An 11,538-nucleotide genomic window follows, 5' to 3' on the forward strand; every position below is an offset into this window, starting at 1 on the left:
GTGCAGCAAGGCGGTATCTTCCCTTTGCTGGCAAGATGCAAGTGTTTAAAAAAAAAAAAATAAAGAGGAGGAAAAGAGGGTTAAAAAAAAAACCAAACAAAAACAAACCCACCCTTTCTGGCCCACTAGCAGGCTCCATTCAATCAGCTGAGCAAAGCCCCTGGGTTCCTTATGCAGCTTGTATATATGCTGTTAGGCCTTTGTGACCCAGAAAGCAAAGTAGGGCTTAAGTGTTATGTCTCTTCTGCTCCCTCCACTCCTACTGAGATCAAACCAGACCAGAGACTGGGAGGCATGAGACCAAGATCTTTTCCCCAGAGGCTGTCAGAGTTGCCCAAGTCCTGCACATCATGGGATGCTGAAGTGCCGAGAACAACTCTGCAAAGGGAAAATAACATTAAGGGGAGGAGAGTAGGGAATTTTGCTAGGATCCTAGCAGGAAGACCAGCTGAACAAAGGGAAAAGGCTAGGGAAGCCCTTGTGTTGCCCTGTTTTTCTCCTGCATTCACTTGGAGTCTTGTGGCCTCTGCAGAGATATATTCCTGATAGTGCCTGCTTTTAGAAGAGCAGAGCATGGGATCACGTAGTCTGGATGTCCCAGCAATCAGTCCTCCAGGCACAAGGGAACCTGTTGTTCAGGATGTGCAGCCTCTTTGAGGACTTCCCTAATGTCCCTGCAGGAAGAATTCTTCTGTATCCTTTGCATCTGGCTGTGGGGCTGAGTTTGTACTTTCCTTCCCAGAGTGGGATAGCAGGGCCACTGGCTGCGGGCTCACCTCCCCACCCAAGGGGGACATGTATGTCAGTTCTCTCTGAAGTGTGGCTCTTCACTTGAGAGGGCTGTGATCCCATGTAAGCATTATTGGCAGAGAAGAGATGAAAGAGGCTGAGTTTCAGAGCCCATGCAAAGCCAGCCACCTCCTGATGTGGGAAATGAGTGGCTGAGATCCTGTGACCCATCATAAGGACCTAATGCTTTCACAAAACTGTCTTGGTTGCTTGAGATTAATGGTCCTAAGTGGTTACTAGCCAGAGACTGAGGCCAGGGTGAATGCTTGTTGCTCAAAATTGGCACTGCTCTGTAGCAAACACCAATGTTGCTTCTTCCTCTGGCCATTTTCCAGTTTTGCTCCCCCCAACGGGGATGTCAGTGAGAGCACTGGATGCCTCTGAGTGCTCAGGTAACTTTCCATCTTCCCCTTGCTCACATTCCGCTGTTTGGGGATTAGCTGGCTAATTTCTAACTGTAAAGCTCCAGGTAGAGATAAGAGGCCTTTTGCTCTTATTTAGAAAGTGATCCTTCCTGCTGATAGAAACCTCTATCTTCAATCTCTCTGGGAATGCCAGGGCAAGTGCGTCACTGAGCTGCCTCTAGCAATCCCTGCATGTTAGAGAGAGGCTATGCCAAAATGCTCCGTAGTGCACATTCCTCCTCTGTTGCTGCCCTGGCTTTTACCCTTCACATGTTGTATCCTCCCGCCACACGTGTTCAATGCCCCGAGCTGGGCAGAGGAAAGTTACTGTGCGGAGAGTAAAAATGCTTCAGCCCCTCTGTGGCTGCACTGACCTTGTCCATGATAGCACAGGAGCACAACTGATGCTTTCCACTTGTCTTCCCACCCCCAAAAACCCCAAAATTGACACCACCAGCCCTTTTTTTTAAGGAATAAAGGAGACTATTAGATGATGATAGCATTAAGTTCATGACCCGCTGATTTCTGCAGTACGTGCCAGAGAAGAAACAAGGGCCTTGAATTGCCAGGCAGGCAGACATGGGAGAGGGGACGGCATGGGAGGCACCCTAAAAGTTTATGAAATAGGAGTTTAAAGAGGGAATTTTCTGATCAGACCCATGCAGGCACTTCTGAAACATCTTAGCAGACTGGCTGTGTGGCCTTTTTTTTGCTCACAGGAAAAGGCCTGTAGGTATTTCTGCTTTCCAGCTTTTGAAGAGGGAGTATGGTGTTATGTGATGAGTTCTGACTCTGAAATAGTCCTAAAACTCCTGCTCTGGAGGACACTCTAGACCAGAGCTCTGCAGCCCTCCTTTCTGCACCAGGACTCCTCCAAACTGGCCCTGCATGACCTGGGGAGGGGAACATGGATCTGCAGCCCACTCTGGATCTCTTGCTCTTTTTCCTTCTGGTGTGGAATAACTTTGCTGCTGCCTGAGCTGCTGCTACCTCCTGGCTTTCTGCTCCCATGTGGGAAAAGCTTGCATGGCACCGGCTTGTCTCCAGGCCACTTGAGTGGGGATGGCTTGCTGCTCTCCCATGCCCCTCCACAGGGCTCGCTTCTTGCATGTGTCCTGGTCCTTCTTCTGTGCTGACCCCATGGCTTGCAGTCCATCCAAGCCAGACCCAGTGAAAGCACTTGGACTGAAGCAGTGAGTAATATGTACATGCTCAGAGAGGTGGAAGTCCCCACGAGGCTGAGTAACGCAGGATTAGGGGTGGGACATAGCTATAGGCATGTTCCTCCTGGGTTCCCTGACCATCTGTGCAGGGAAGGTGCAGGGCTGCTTCTCTTCCTCTGTGTGGATGTCCTTTAGCTGAGGTCTGCATCGCCTGGACACTGGCTTTGTATTCCCCTGCTCCTTTTGTCCGGCCATTCTTATGATTTCATTGTAAATAGGATTTTGTATTTTCTCTGAACATTGCTAATAAATTGTTGCAAAACTTATTGCTGTTGTGAGGTGTCCTTATTGAAGTACAGCTGAAGGAAGGTCTGCTTGCACAGCTGGTGCAACAGAAAACATAAACAAGACTATGGCATGATGTGGCATGGCCTAAAGTTTTAATGGAGACCAGGCTGTCCTGTTTCTGGTCATGACTAAGGAACGCATCCTACACAAAGTCATAAAATGCACATGGCTCTAGCATAGGCATCATGCACGAGAAGTATTTGAGAACTGAGGGCCAAAGGGCTCCTTGGGTGAGGATCCTGCTCTCTTTTAGACTTAGTTTAAGTGGCCACAGAATTAAAAAACAAGTATGTGGGGGGTAAGCAAGTGTTGTAAGCAAGGCACCTGCTCAGAGAGTGTTTTCTATAGCTCTGGAGAGCAACATGACGTACTAAGCTTTCTCTAGAGACAATGGGAAAAAGAAATGCCTCCAGAGAGCAATTCACCTGACCTAAATTAATGCCTACACTGGGAGGTAAAACCTCATATCTCTATCAGCTCTGAAGGGCTGATTAGTCCAGGCTGTCAGAGCTCTCAGGGGAGAGCAATGCCAGCTGCAGCATCTTGTTGCAACAGCTCTCTGCTCCTTGGCAGGAGCTGTGCCCAAAAGGCAGGTGTGAGATTTCTTTCCTAAGAAGTGTGACTAAACAGTGCGGTACAGCCAGTACGGTCTTTGTTGCCCACAGTTGCATTTTCTGCGGCAAGAAAATATCTTGCCCTGTGTTGTGCTGGGTAATGCTCTGCTGTGGGACAGCATTTGTGGAAAAATAACCAAAGTGGAGCATTTCCATGCGAACAATGAGGTGGCCATGAGCGTTTATATGAAGCATCATTAGCTGTTCTTGTAATTACCACAAATGGGGTAAAAGGCTGATGATTCAGTCAAATTTCCACACTTGGCTCTTGAGGAACAGGGCAAAAATTCATTTGGCTTAATCAAAGTGGGACCACTCAGAGGTAGGACGCAGGGATGTGGGAGACAGGGAGATTCATCAGGGTGCGAAGGATGCTGGAAAGAGGAAGGGATTGTGCTGTTTCCCATGCCTGTAGCAATCAGGACAGGAATTTGCAGGCCCTAAATGCAGCCAGAGAGAGTCAGAGGAGACCTCAAAAAACCTGAATTCCACTGCCTGGAGAAGGGGGGAATTTTTATTTATTTTTGCACTTCTTTCTGCCTGCCTTCCCTTCCGTGCTTGAGGTATTTCGAGGAAGGATGGAGTCTTGATGCCAACTCTGCACAGGCCTTCCCATGGTGCGGGAGATCCCTGCTGATCCCTGCTTGCTTCTTCCATGGCAAGAACAAAACGCAAGAAGGGCCCTGATTCAGGCAGGAGTCGTTCACCTGCATTTCTGAGCTCCTGGCGCCCTCTGCTCTTCATGCTGTGATAAAAAATCAGCATAAAATGAAATCCTGGTTCCCTGTGTGGACTTGACCCTAAAACCTTCCCCACGCCAACTCTTTCCCTCCTTTAACCGTGGGCTTTGGTTTTCTTCCGCTGTAAAACCTCCTGCTAGCTGCCTACCTATGGGGGCCTGGGCAATCCCAGGGCAATCCCATGTTTAAATGCAATTTAAACAACATTTATATGTTATTTTTTTATAGATATATGTTTAAATAACGTTTTTATAGATGTTTGTAACAGCTTTTATAAATGGGGAAAGCGCCGGCCGAGGTTGGGTTGCTCAGATTCAGGTGGGTTTTGACACCAGCACCGAGTGAAAGCTGAGATAAAACTTCTGGCTTTATTTGTCATCAGCCTTTGAACGGGGGGGTTGTTTCTCGGCGGACGTGGCTCCTCCAGGGCCTGCTGCCGAGGCGCCCTGGGCGGGGGGGACCCCAAGACCCCCCCCAAGGCCTGTGCCCCCACGCTAGGCCGCAGCGATGCCATGGCAACGCTGGGGCAAAGGGCAAAGGTGGAAGGGCCAAAGGTGACACCTGGGTGGTTGGAGCCGTCCCTCTTCAGCCTGCCCTGGTGTGACGGGGCCTAGACAAGGTGTTTTTACACAAAATCTCTAAGAAGTCTTCTTTTCACTCAAATGGACGCGGAAGGACTGGGGGGCTGGAGCTATGCTGGCCTGTTGGCAGCGGGAGGGTGCCGCTGTCCCGTGTCCCCATCGCTGTCAGCCCACCAAGGCCGCATGTCCCCCCCCGCCCCAGTGCAAGTAAGCGCATGCGCGATAGCCCCTCCCGGAACCTTTCTCCCCCGGAACGCTTCTGCTCCCGCCTGGCCCCCGCCCGGCGCGCGCGGTGCAGAGGGGAAAATGGCGGCGCCCATGAGTGAGGGGTCTCCCGCTCTGGAGCCTGGCGCTGCTCCCTACGGCAACTTCCCTAATTATTCCCGCTTCCACCCGCCCGAGGGGCGAGTCAGCCTCCTGCCTGGCGGGCTCTTGCGGAGCCTGTTCCCCGCGGCGGCCCGCCCGCTGCTGGGGCTCGATGTGGGGTGCAATTCGGGGGTAAGAGGGCGCCTCAGCGGGAGGGGTGGGCCGCGGGGCAGCAGGTTTGGGGGCTCCTGGGGCGAGGGGCAACGCTGGGGTGGTGGTCTGGGCTGTGGGGAGGACTGGAAAAACTTGGGGTAGGCATTGGTCTGGAGTATTGGGCGGCTGTGAGAAAGATTGAGGGGAGATACTGGTCTGCGGTATGGGGGAGGCGCTGGTCTGGACTGGTTTTGGGAGACTGTGAGAAAGACTGGGGGGAGGCACCGGTCTGCGGTATTGGGGGGCACCGGGGCAGGCTGGGGAGGCACTTGTCTGGGGTATCGGGGGATGATCCAGCATATGGAGTGGGGATGAGGTACTGGTCTAGGGTGGTGGGGCAGACTAAGAAGACTGTGGGGGGGACGAGGGCCTCGGAGGGGAGCAGTGGAGCAAACTGGGAAGACTGGGAAAGGCAGTGACTCGAGGTAGTGAGGCTAACAGATGAGACTGGGGGAGGCAGGAGCTTGGGGTGTTGGGAGACAGACTGGAAAGGTGGGGAGGCACTGGTGTCGAGTGTTGGGGTCACTGGGGCAGAGGGGGGAGGCTGGGGCAGGGAGCGACCTGAGGCGTCAGAGGGAAGACTGGGAAGGTTGAGGGAGGCACTCCCATGGGATATTGGGGGCAGACTGAGAAGACTGAGAAGACTGGGTGGGGGCAGTGGCCTGGAGACTTGGGGAGCAGTGGGGAAGGCGGGGGGGGAGCACTGACCTGGGGGGCTGGGGAGGAATGAAACAGCCTGGAACGGCTGGGGCGGGGGTAGTAGTCTGGGGCAGGGATGAGCCTGTGTAAAAGGCACAGTGGGAAAGAAGGACTTGGGTGCACCATGAGGCTGGTGGGGTCAGGAGATCATCGGTGTGTTGGAAGCCTCCTCCACAGGTCTCCTGTGAGAGGAGGGTGAAGGCAGGGTTGGGGCAGAGCTGCTTGTGTTGCTGAGAGTTGTTTTAGGAGGCTGTGTTGGTGGGTCTGACCTCTTTCCCACTGAGGCCTGAGCCTGCAGTGCCCTGGGTTGCTGCGTGTCCTGAGCACTGGGGAGCTGCCATAGCACTGCCCTAAGAGCAAGGGAACTGGACAAGCCTGAAGCTAGAAACCATAATCTGTTGTGTATTGTGTAGAATCACATCATTTATCCATGAGACAGAACCTGAAACTAAAATCCTGGTCACATGCTCTTGAAGATCTTGTGTCAGAGCTGGTAGAATTTCCCACTTTGAAAGTTCATTCTCTTTCTTTACCTATTTCTGCTTTTTTCTGACGGCTTTCCCTCAGTGTGCAGCTTTGCTGTGTTGTAATTCAGAAGTATCTGTGCATCTCTGATGCATACTGGTGCAATGTTTAATTTAACTATGTTTAAAGATTTATTTTTTTTCAGATGGAAACTTTATCAATGTATTAACTTAGAAATAATTATTCATTCAGCATGAAATTGCATTCTGGCTGGGGACAAGAGTACTGCTGTTTCCATGGCTTCTCTTCCCCCAGCCCCTGCCAGAAGGTTTGAAAGGCTGCCTAAGGCATTATCTAGAGGACAGTTCTAGATACTATTTCAGGTGAACTTGTAAAACAGGTCAGGTAAAAATGTTCTCAGTCCAGTTCCTTTGCGCTGCAGAGACTCTCACCACTAGAGGACACTCTCTGCCCGCTTGTGTGGGCTACGCGCTCACAGCCGATGTCATTCAGGAATTCCATCGCATCTCCTTTAATGAAAGATTAATACGCTTTCCACTTAGTGGCGCTCTCTGTGAAAGGAAATTCAAAGGAAAGCTCTCATGTTAACTATCTTATGCTGCAATCTAATGGTCAGGGAATGTCTTCTACTTTAGCAGCAGGAGAAAAAATGTATTACTCTAAATGAGGCATTATAAGTAACTCTAAGTGTTGCTTGGGAACTCTGAGGCTTACCTAGGGAAGCCAGTGAAGCCTTCATTCCCATGTTGGATGGGGATATCCAGCAAGACTCCAGTTACTAAAACTCATCTTTCCCATAGTTTTTGGAACAAAACCCTAAGTATGGGGTGATACAGGTTTAGTTCCAATCTCTGGTTGACTTTCCAGTAGTCAGGGCTACCGTGATGCTTTTTGCTACAGAAAGGAAGATTGTTGGTGAGCTTATTGTTCTGAACTTCATCGAGAGCAAGCTCTTGAGTTGGCACTTGTATCTTGCTGCTGAGAGTGGGATCCTGTGTGCTTGGTGATGTGTTAACGAAGCAGCGCAGGCCCTGTGAACCCCTGTTGTTTTCCTTTCTGCAGGAGCTAAGTGTGGCTCTGTACAGGCATCTCCTTGGCCTTCAGGAGGGTGAAGGCAGCCTGGACCAGCCTGCAGCTGGAAAGGATCTGAACCTTTTGTGCTGTGATATTGATCCGGTCTTGATTGAGAGGGCTCAGCAGTGCAGCCCCTTTCCTGCCTCCATATCCTTTGCCAACCTGGACATCATGGACTCCAGTGCCAGGGAGCCATTCCTGAGCTCCTACCTGGGCCGTTTTGGCCGCTCCACCTTTGACATCGGTTTTTGCATGTCCGTGACCATGTGGATCCACCTGAATCATGGGGATAGGGGCCTGATGGAGTTCCTGTCCTTCCTCTCCTCTCTGTGCAAGTACCTGCTGATTGAACCTCAGCCGTGGAAGTGCTACAGGGCAGCTGCACGCCGCCTGCGGAAGCTGGGCAGAAATGACTTTGATCACTTCCGAACTCTTGCTATCAACGGGGATATGGCGGAGAGGATAACCCAGATCTTAACAAAGGACTGTGCCATGGAGCTGGTCTGTTGCTTTGGGAGTACCAGCTGGGACAGAAGCCTCTTGCTTTTTAAATCAAATGGCTCAAATCATGAGGGCAGGGAGTCTTCAGAACAGGAGCAGTGACTGATAAATGGCCTCTCATGGGTGTGAATTCATAGGCAAGGAGGTGCTTGCTGTTTACAGAGCGAGATCTAGGAATTCCTAGATCCCTACTAGAACCAGACCTTGACCTCCCTAGGGAGTTTGAGGCAAGTAATGTCTGCAATTTTTTTTTTTTCTTTCCATCTACAAACTGCGGTGGCAGTTTTAACCTACCTTGTGGGTTCCGAGATTGCTGTTCCTAGAAAGTGCTCTTGAAATCAAAGTTGGTACATATATGCTTTCTATGTCTACCAAGAATATTCCCTGGAAGAATAGAGAACATGCCTTTACTGTCCCTGGGGCTTTTCAAGGAAGGGGGACGTTTCTGTTGACCCGTGCGATACACTGTTTGTTCTGCTTCTTGTCATGTTTTCTGTATAAAATGCTCTTGGAAAACATATAACCTGTTTTACCAGCTGTGAACAGGTGAGCTGGATCGTTGTGGAGGGTGTCTGGTCGACAGGGTGCCCAGGGAGGTGGTAGGTGCCCCATCCCTGGAAACATTCAATGTCAGGTTGGACGGGGCTCTGAGCACCCTGATCTAGTTGAAGATGTCCCTGCTTATGGCAGGATGGTTGGACTAGATGACCTTTAAAGGTCCCTTCCAACCCAAACCATTCTATGATATTGGTCAGGCTGTGACCAATGCACCTTTGCAGATGGGGCTTGCCTGGAGTGTGCTTTGGAGGTTGACAGTGGTGTGATCTTTCTGCGGAGTGAGGGATTTCTATGGTAGGGCGTGTATTCATTTAAGTGTATAACAGAGTGAGTGCTTTTTGTAATAATATCCTTGAAATAAAAATAACTTAATTTTATCGTAAATACTGTGCTGGGTTTTTTAATCTTTCTTTTTGTTCGCATTGTTTTCAACACCTAAGCAGTCCCAGGTAACTGAGTTTATAATTTTGTTGTGCTTACAGGCTCAAATGAGACTTTGGTAAGCTTGAAGCTATGACTGGCTAAGGTTGTAGTATTACAACTTTCACTGGGTTGTGGGTTTTTATTCTTCAGTAAAATCTAGGAAGAAAGAAAACTTGAGCAAAATGTCTTATTTCAACTTCATTTTTCTTGTTGTAATATCCCTGCTAGCTTTAGTTCATACATAGTTAGTGGTTTTGTTAGCTTTGACAGTAAGTAGGAGTCACACTTCTACAGTATTGTCTAAACAGATTAAAAACCTCGCTTGAGTAGACTATGACACACAGAAAGGGATAACTGATGACTCTTACGAATTTCTAGGCTCTGCTGCTTCCTCACTGAGGAAGCACGAGAGGGAAGCCCAGGTATGTGCCGTAAGTGTTGTGTCATGAGAGCTCGGTACTAGAGAAAGAGGAGAGGAGGCCGTCTCCTCGAGGAGGTGCTCTTGTCTAGCAGTGAGCCTGTGTGCAGAGGCGGAGAAACTTTGATTGCATTTTACTTTATGTCCTTACTGGGACTTCCTTGTTATTTACTCGTGCAGTGATAGTGGAGGAGGGAAAAAAAGAAAGCTTTGATTTCCTCCGCAATGAGCTCAGATGAAAAAGTGAAGCGTGTGAGTGTTCTGGCTGGCTGGCCACAGCCTTCTGGATGAAAAGCTGCTGGGATCCATGAATAACTTGTGGAAAATAGTGCATGTGTACATACATGTGTTTAAAGGGAGTAAGTAAGGTCACAGAAAGGCTTTGAGGCTCTTCACATAAATGCAATTTCCACGGTGTTCTGCTACACAGGAGATATTTAGGACTCCCACCAGGAGTCCTGAGAGCTCCTCTGCCTTCTCAGCTGCAAACAAATGTGCCTTCCCTGGTGGTGGTGATTGTTAATTTTCTTAAAGATGACTTCTAAGTCTGGGCTGATTTTACTATCCCTGTGGGAGTGAAGGGACAACCAATTTTTCATGTGTTTTCCTGAGGGTTCACCCAAGTGCCTGATCTCTCTCGCAGCTTAGTAATATATAACACTTATCACTTTGGTAATTAAGCACCTCACTGACATTCATTGTAATCTATGGGTAAGCTCCACTGACTCGAGGGGCGTTGGCTCGCCCGACACTACCAGGCAGCTCAGCCTCCCCTTTCTTTCTGCTGAGTTGCTGTTTCCTATGTTGCGCGGATGGTGGCACTGGAGTATCGTGCAACCTACAGCCTTGCCCCTTGGGATGTTTCTGTTGGGTTGTGTCAATATTAGTTGCTGTTTTCTTTGATCTTTGAAATATTTATAAAATAGACCTGGACTTATCTGTTCAGTGCTCAAGTTTAAAGTGGTGAACAGGGTTTCTTGCCTTTTATTTTCCTCTGGGGATTTACACGCTTGCCTGTGAAAAATTTTATGAAGGGTTGCTAGGAAGGTAGAGAACCCAAAGAGTTAACAAAGGAGACGTCCCCTGCACCCATCTAGAATGACCTTCCCCTTCAAAGAGACCCTGTTTTATGTTCCTTATGCACTGAGTCATAGATCAGTATCTGCCTGGGGGATCCTTTTGGGCTGCTGCTTGTTGAAAGATTGTGGGTTGGGTTTTTCTCTTCTTTTTTCCAGCCTTTATATGCTGGCCGTGTAGAGACCTGCAAACCGGCCCAGCGTGTATGTAACAGTATGATGACTTCTTATCTGTTTCTTAAGTCTGTACTATTAAATTGCTAAAATCAGTATGTCCCACTGTCTCAGAAATGGCTGAGCTCCCAAACTAGCTCTTGTTTGGCTTTGGCACAGCAGTGTGTTTTGTTTCTTGTCCTTTGGGTATTGCCACAAATACAGCTCAAAATAATTTCGACACAAATCTCTCTGCAATTCTTGGGATACTAAGGAGCTCAAAATGGAGTCAGTCCTTTAGCAGACAGGGGAAAAAGAAAAATCTCTTTCCTTTTCTTTTCAGCTTGCTGCTTGTGCTCCTCAGGAAGCTGTTGGGAGATGAGACAGGTGGGAGCCCAGCTCCATGACACAGTGATAGAAGAGAGCCTGTGGATCTCAACTGCAGTGCTTATGTAAGGCTCTGGAGAATTTTTTTTTTTTTATACTCTACTCTCTCTGCATTTTGCAATGTAGCTAAAATGTGTTCCCAGGTCTCCTGAAGGCAGGACAGAAGGAAAGTAACAACGAGGGTTAAACCCAACATTTCTGCTCCCTATTGTGGAGAGCGCTTTGCAAAGTTGGTTGGTAATTGTTCATCGTACAGCTGGTGAAATGGAGGTGCCCCTTGCTTGTGTGAGTCCTGGGGGTGGTTACCCTTGTAGAGCTCGGGGTACCTGGGTTAAGGAAAGGCGCAGAGGCCTCTGTGCTGAAAGTACTGCTTGCTTATCTCCTCCATGATCCAAGGATGGGGCCAACCTGGTGGTGGTTGCTGCTTTTAAAACGAGGGAGATGCAACTTCCCTGTGTACGTAAAGGGAGGGCTCTGCTGCCACTACTCAGCTGGGAGCATATGGCATCAGTCTGTGCTGATGTGTAGGTCCCGTAGCTGTCCTGGCTCGCTCACTATGTGCCACGTTATTTGTGTGTGTGTGCGCCTGTGCATTGGAGGGTTAG

At 49.3% G+C, this 11,538-nt stretch overlaps 1 protein-coding gene across 1 annotated transcript; it reads left to right on the forward strand.

The window, feature by feature from the left end:
• The first annotated feature begins 4,945 nt into the window (after positions 1–4,945).
• On the forward strand, positions 4,946–8,021 carry BCDIN3D (BCDIN3 domain containing RNA methyltransferase). The gene is made up of 2 exons (XM_059832680.1): positions 4,946–5,137; positions 7,406–8,021. The coding sequence occupies exons 1-2, from the start codon at positions 4,946–4,948 to the stop codon at positions 8,018–8,020; spliced, it is 807 nt and encodes a 268-aa protein (XP_059688663.1). The 3' UTR covers position 8,021.
• Positions 8,022–11,538: the final 3,517 nt, after the last annotated feature.

The sequence above is a fragment of the Gavia stellata genome, chromosome 35, assembly GCF_030936135.1.
Source record: "Gavia stellata isolate bGavSte3 chromosome 35, bGavSte3.hap2, whole genome shotgun sequence".
Taxonomy (NCBI): Eukaryota; Metazoa; Chordata; class Aves; order Gaviiformes; family Gaviidae; genus Gavia; species Gavia stellata.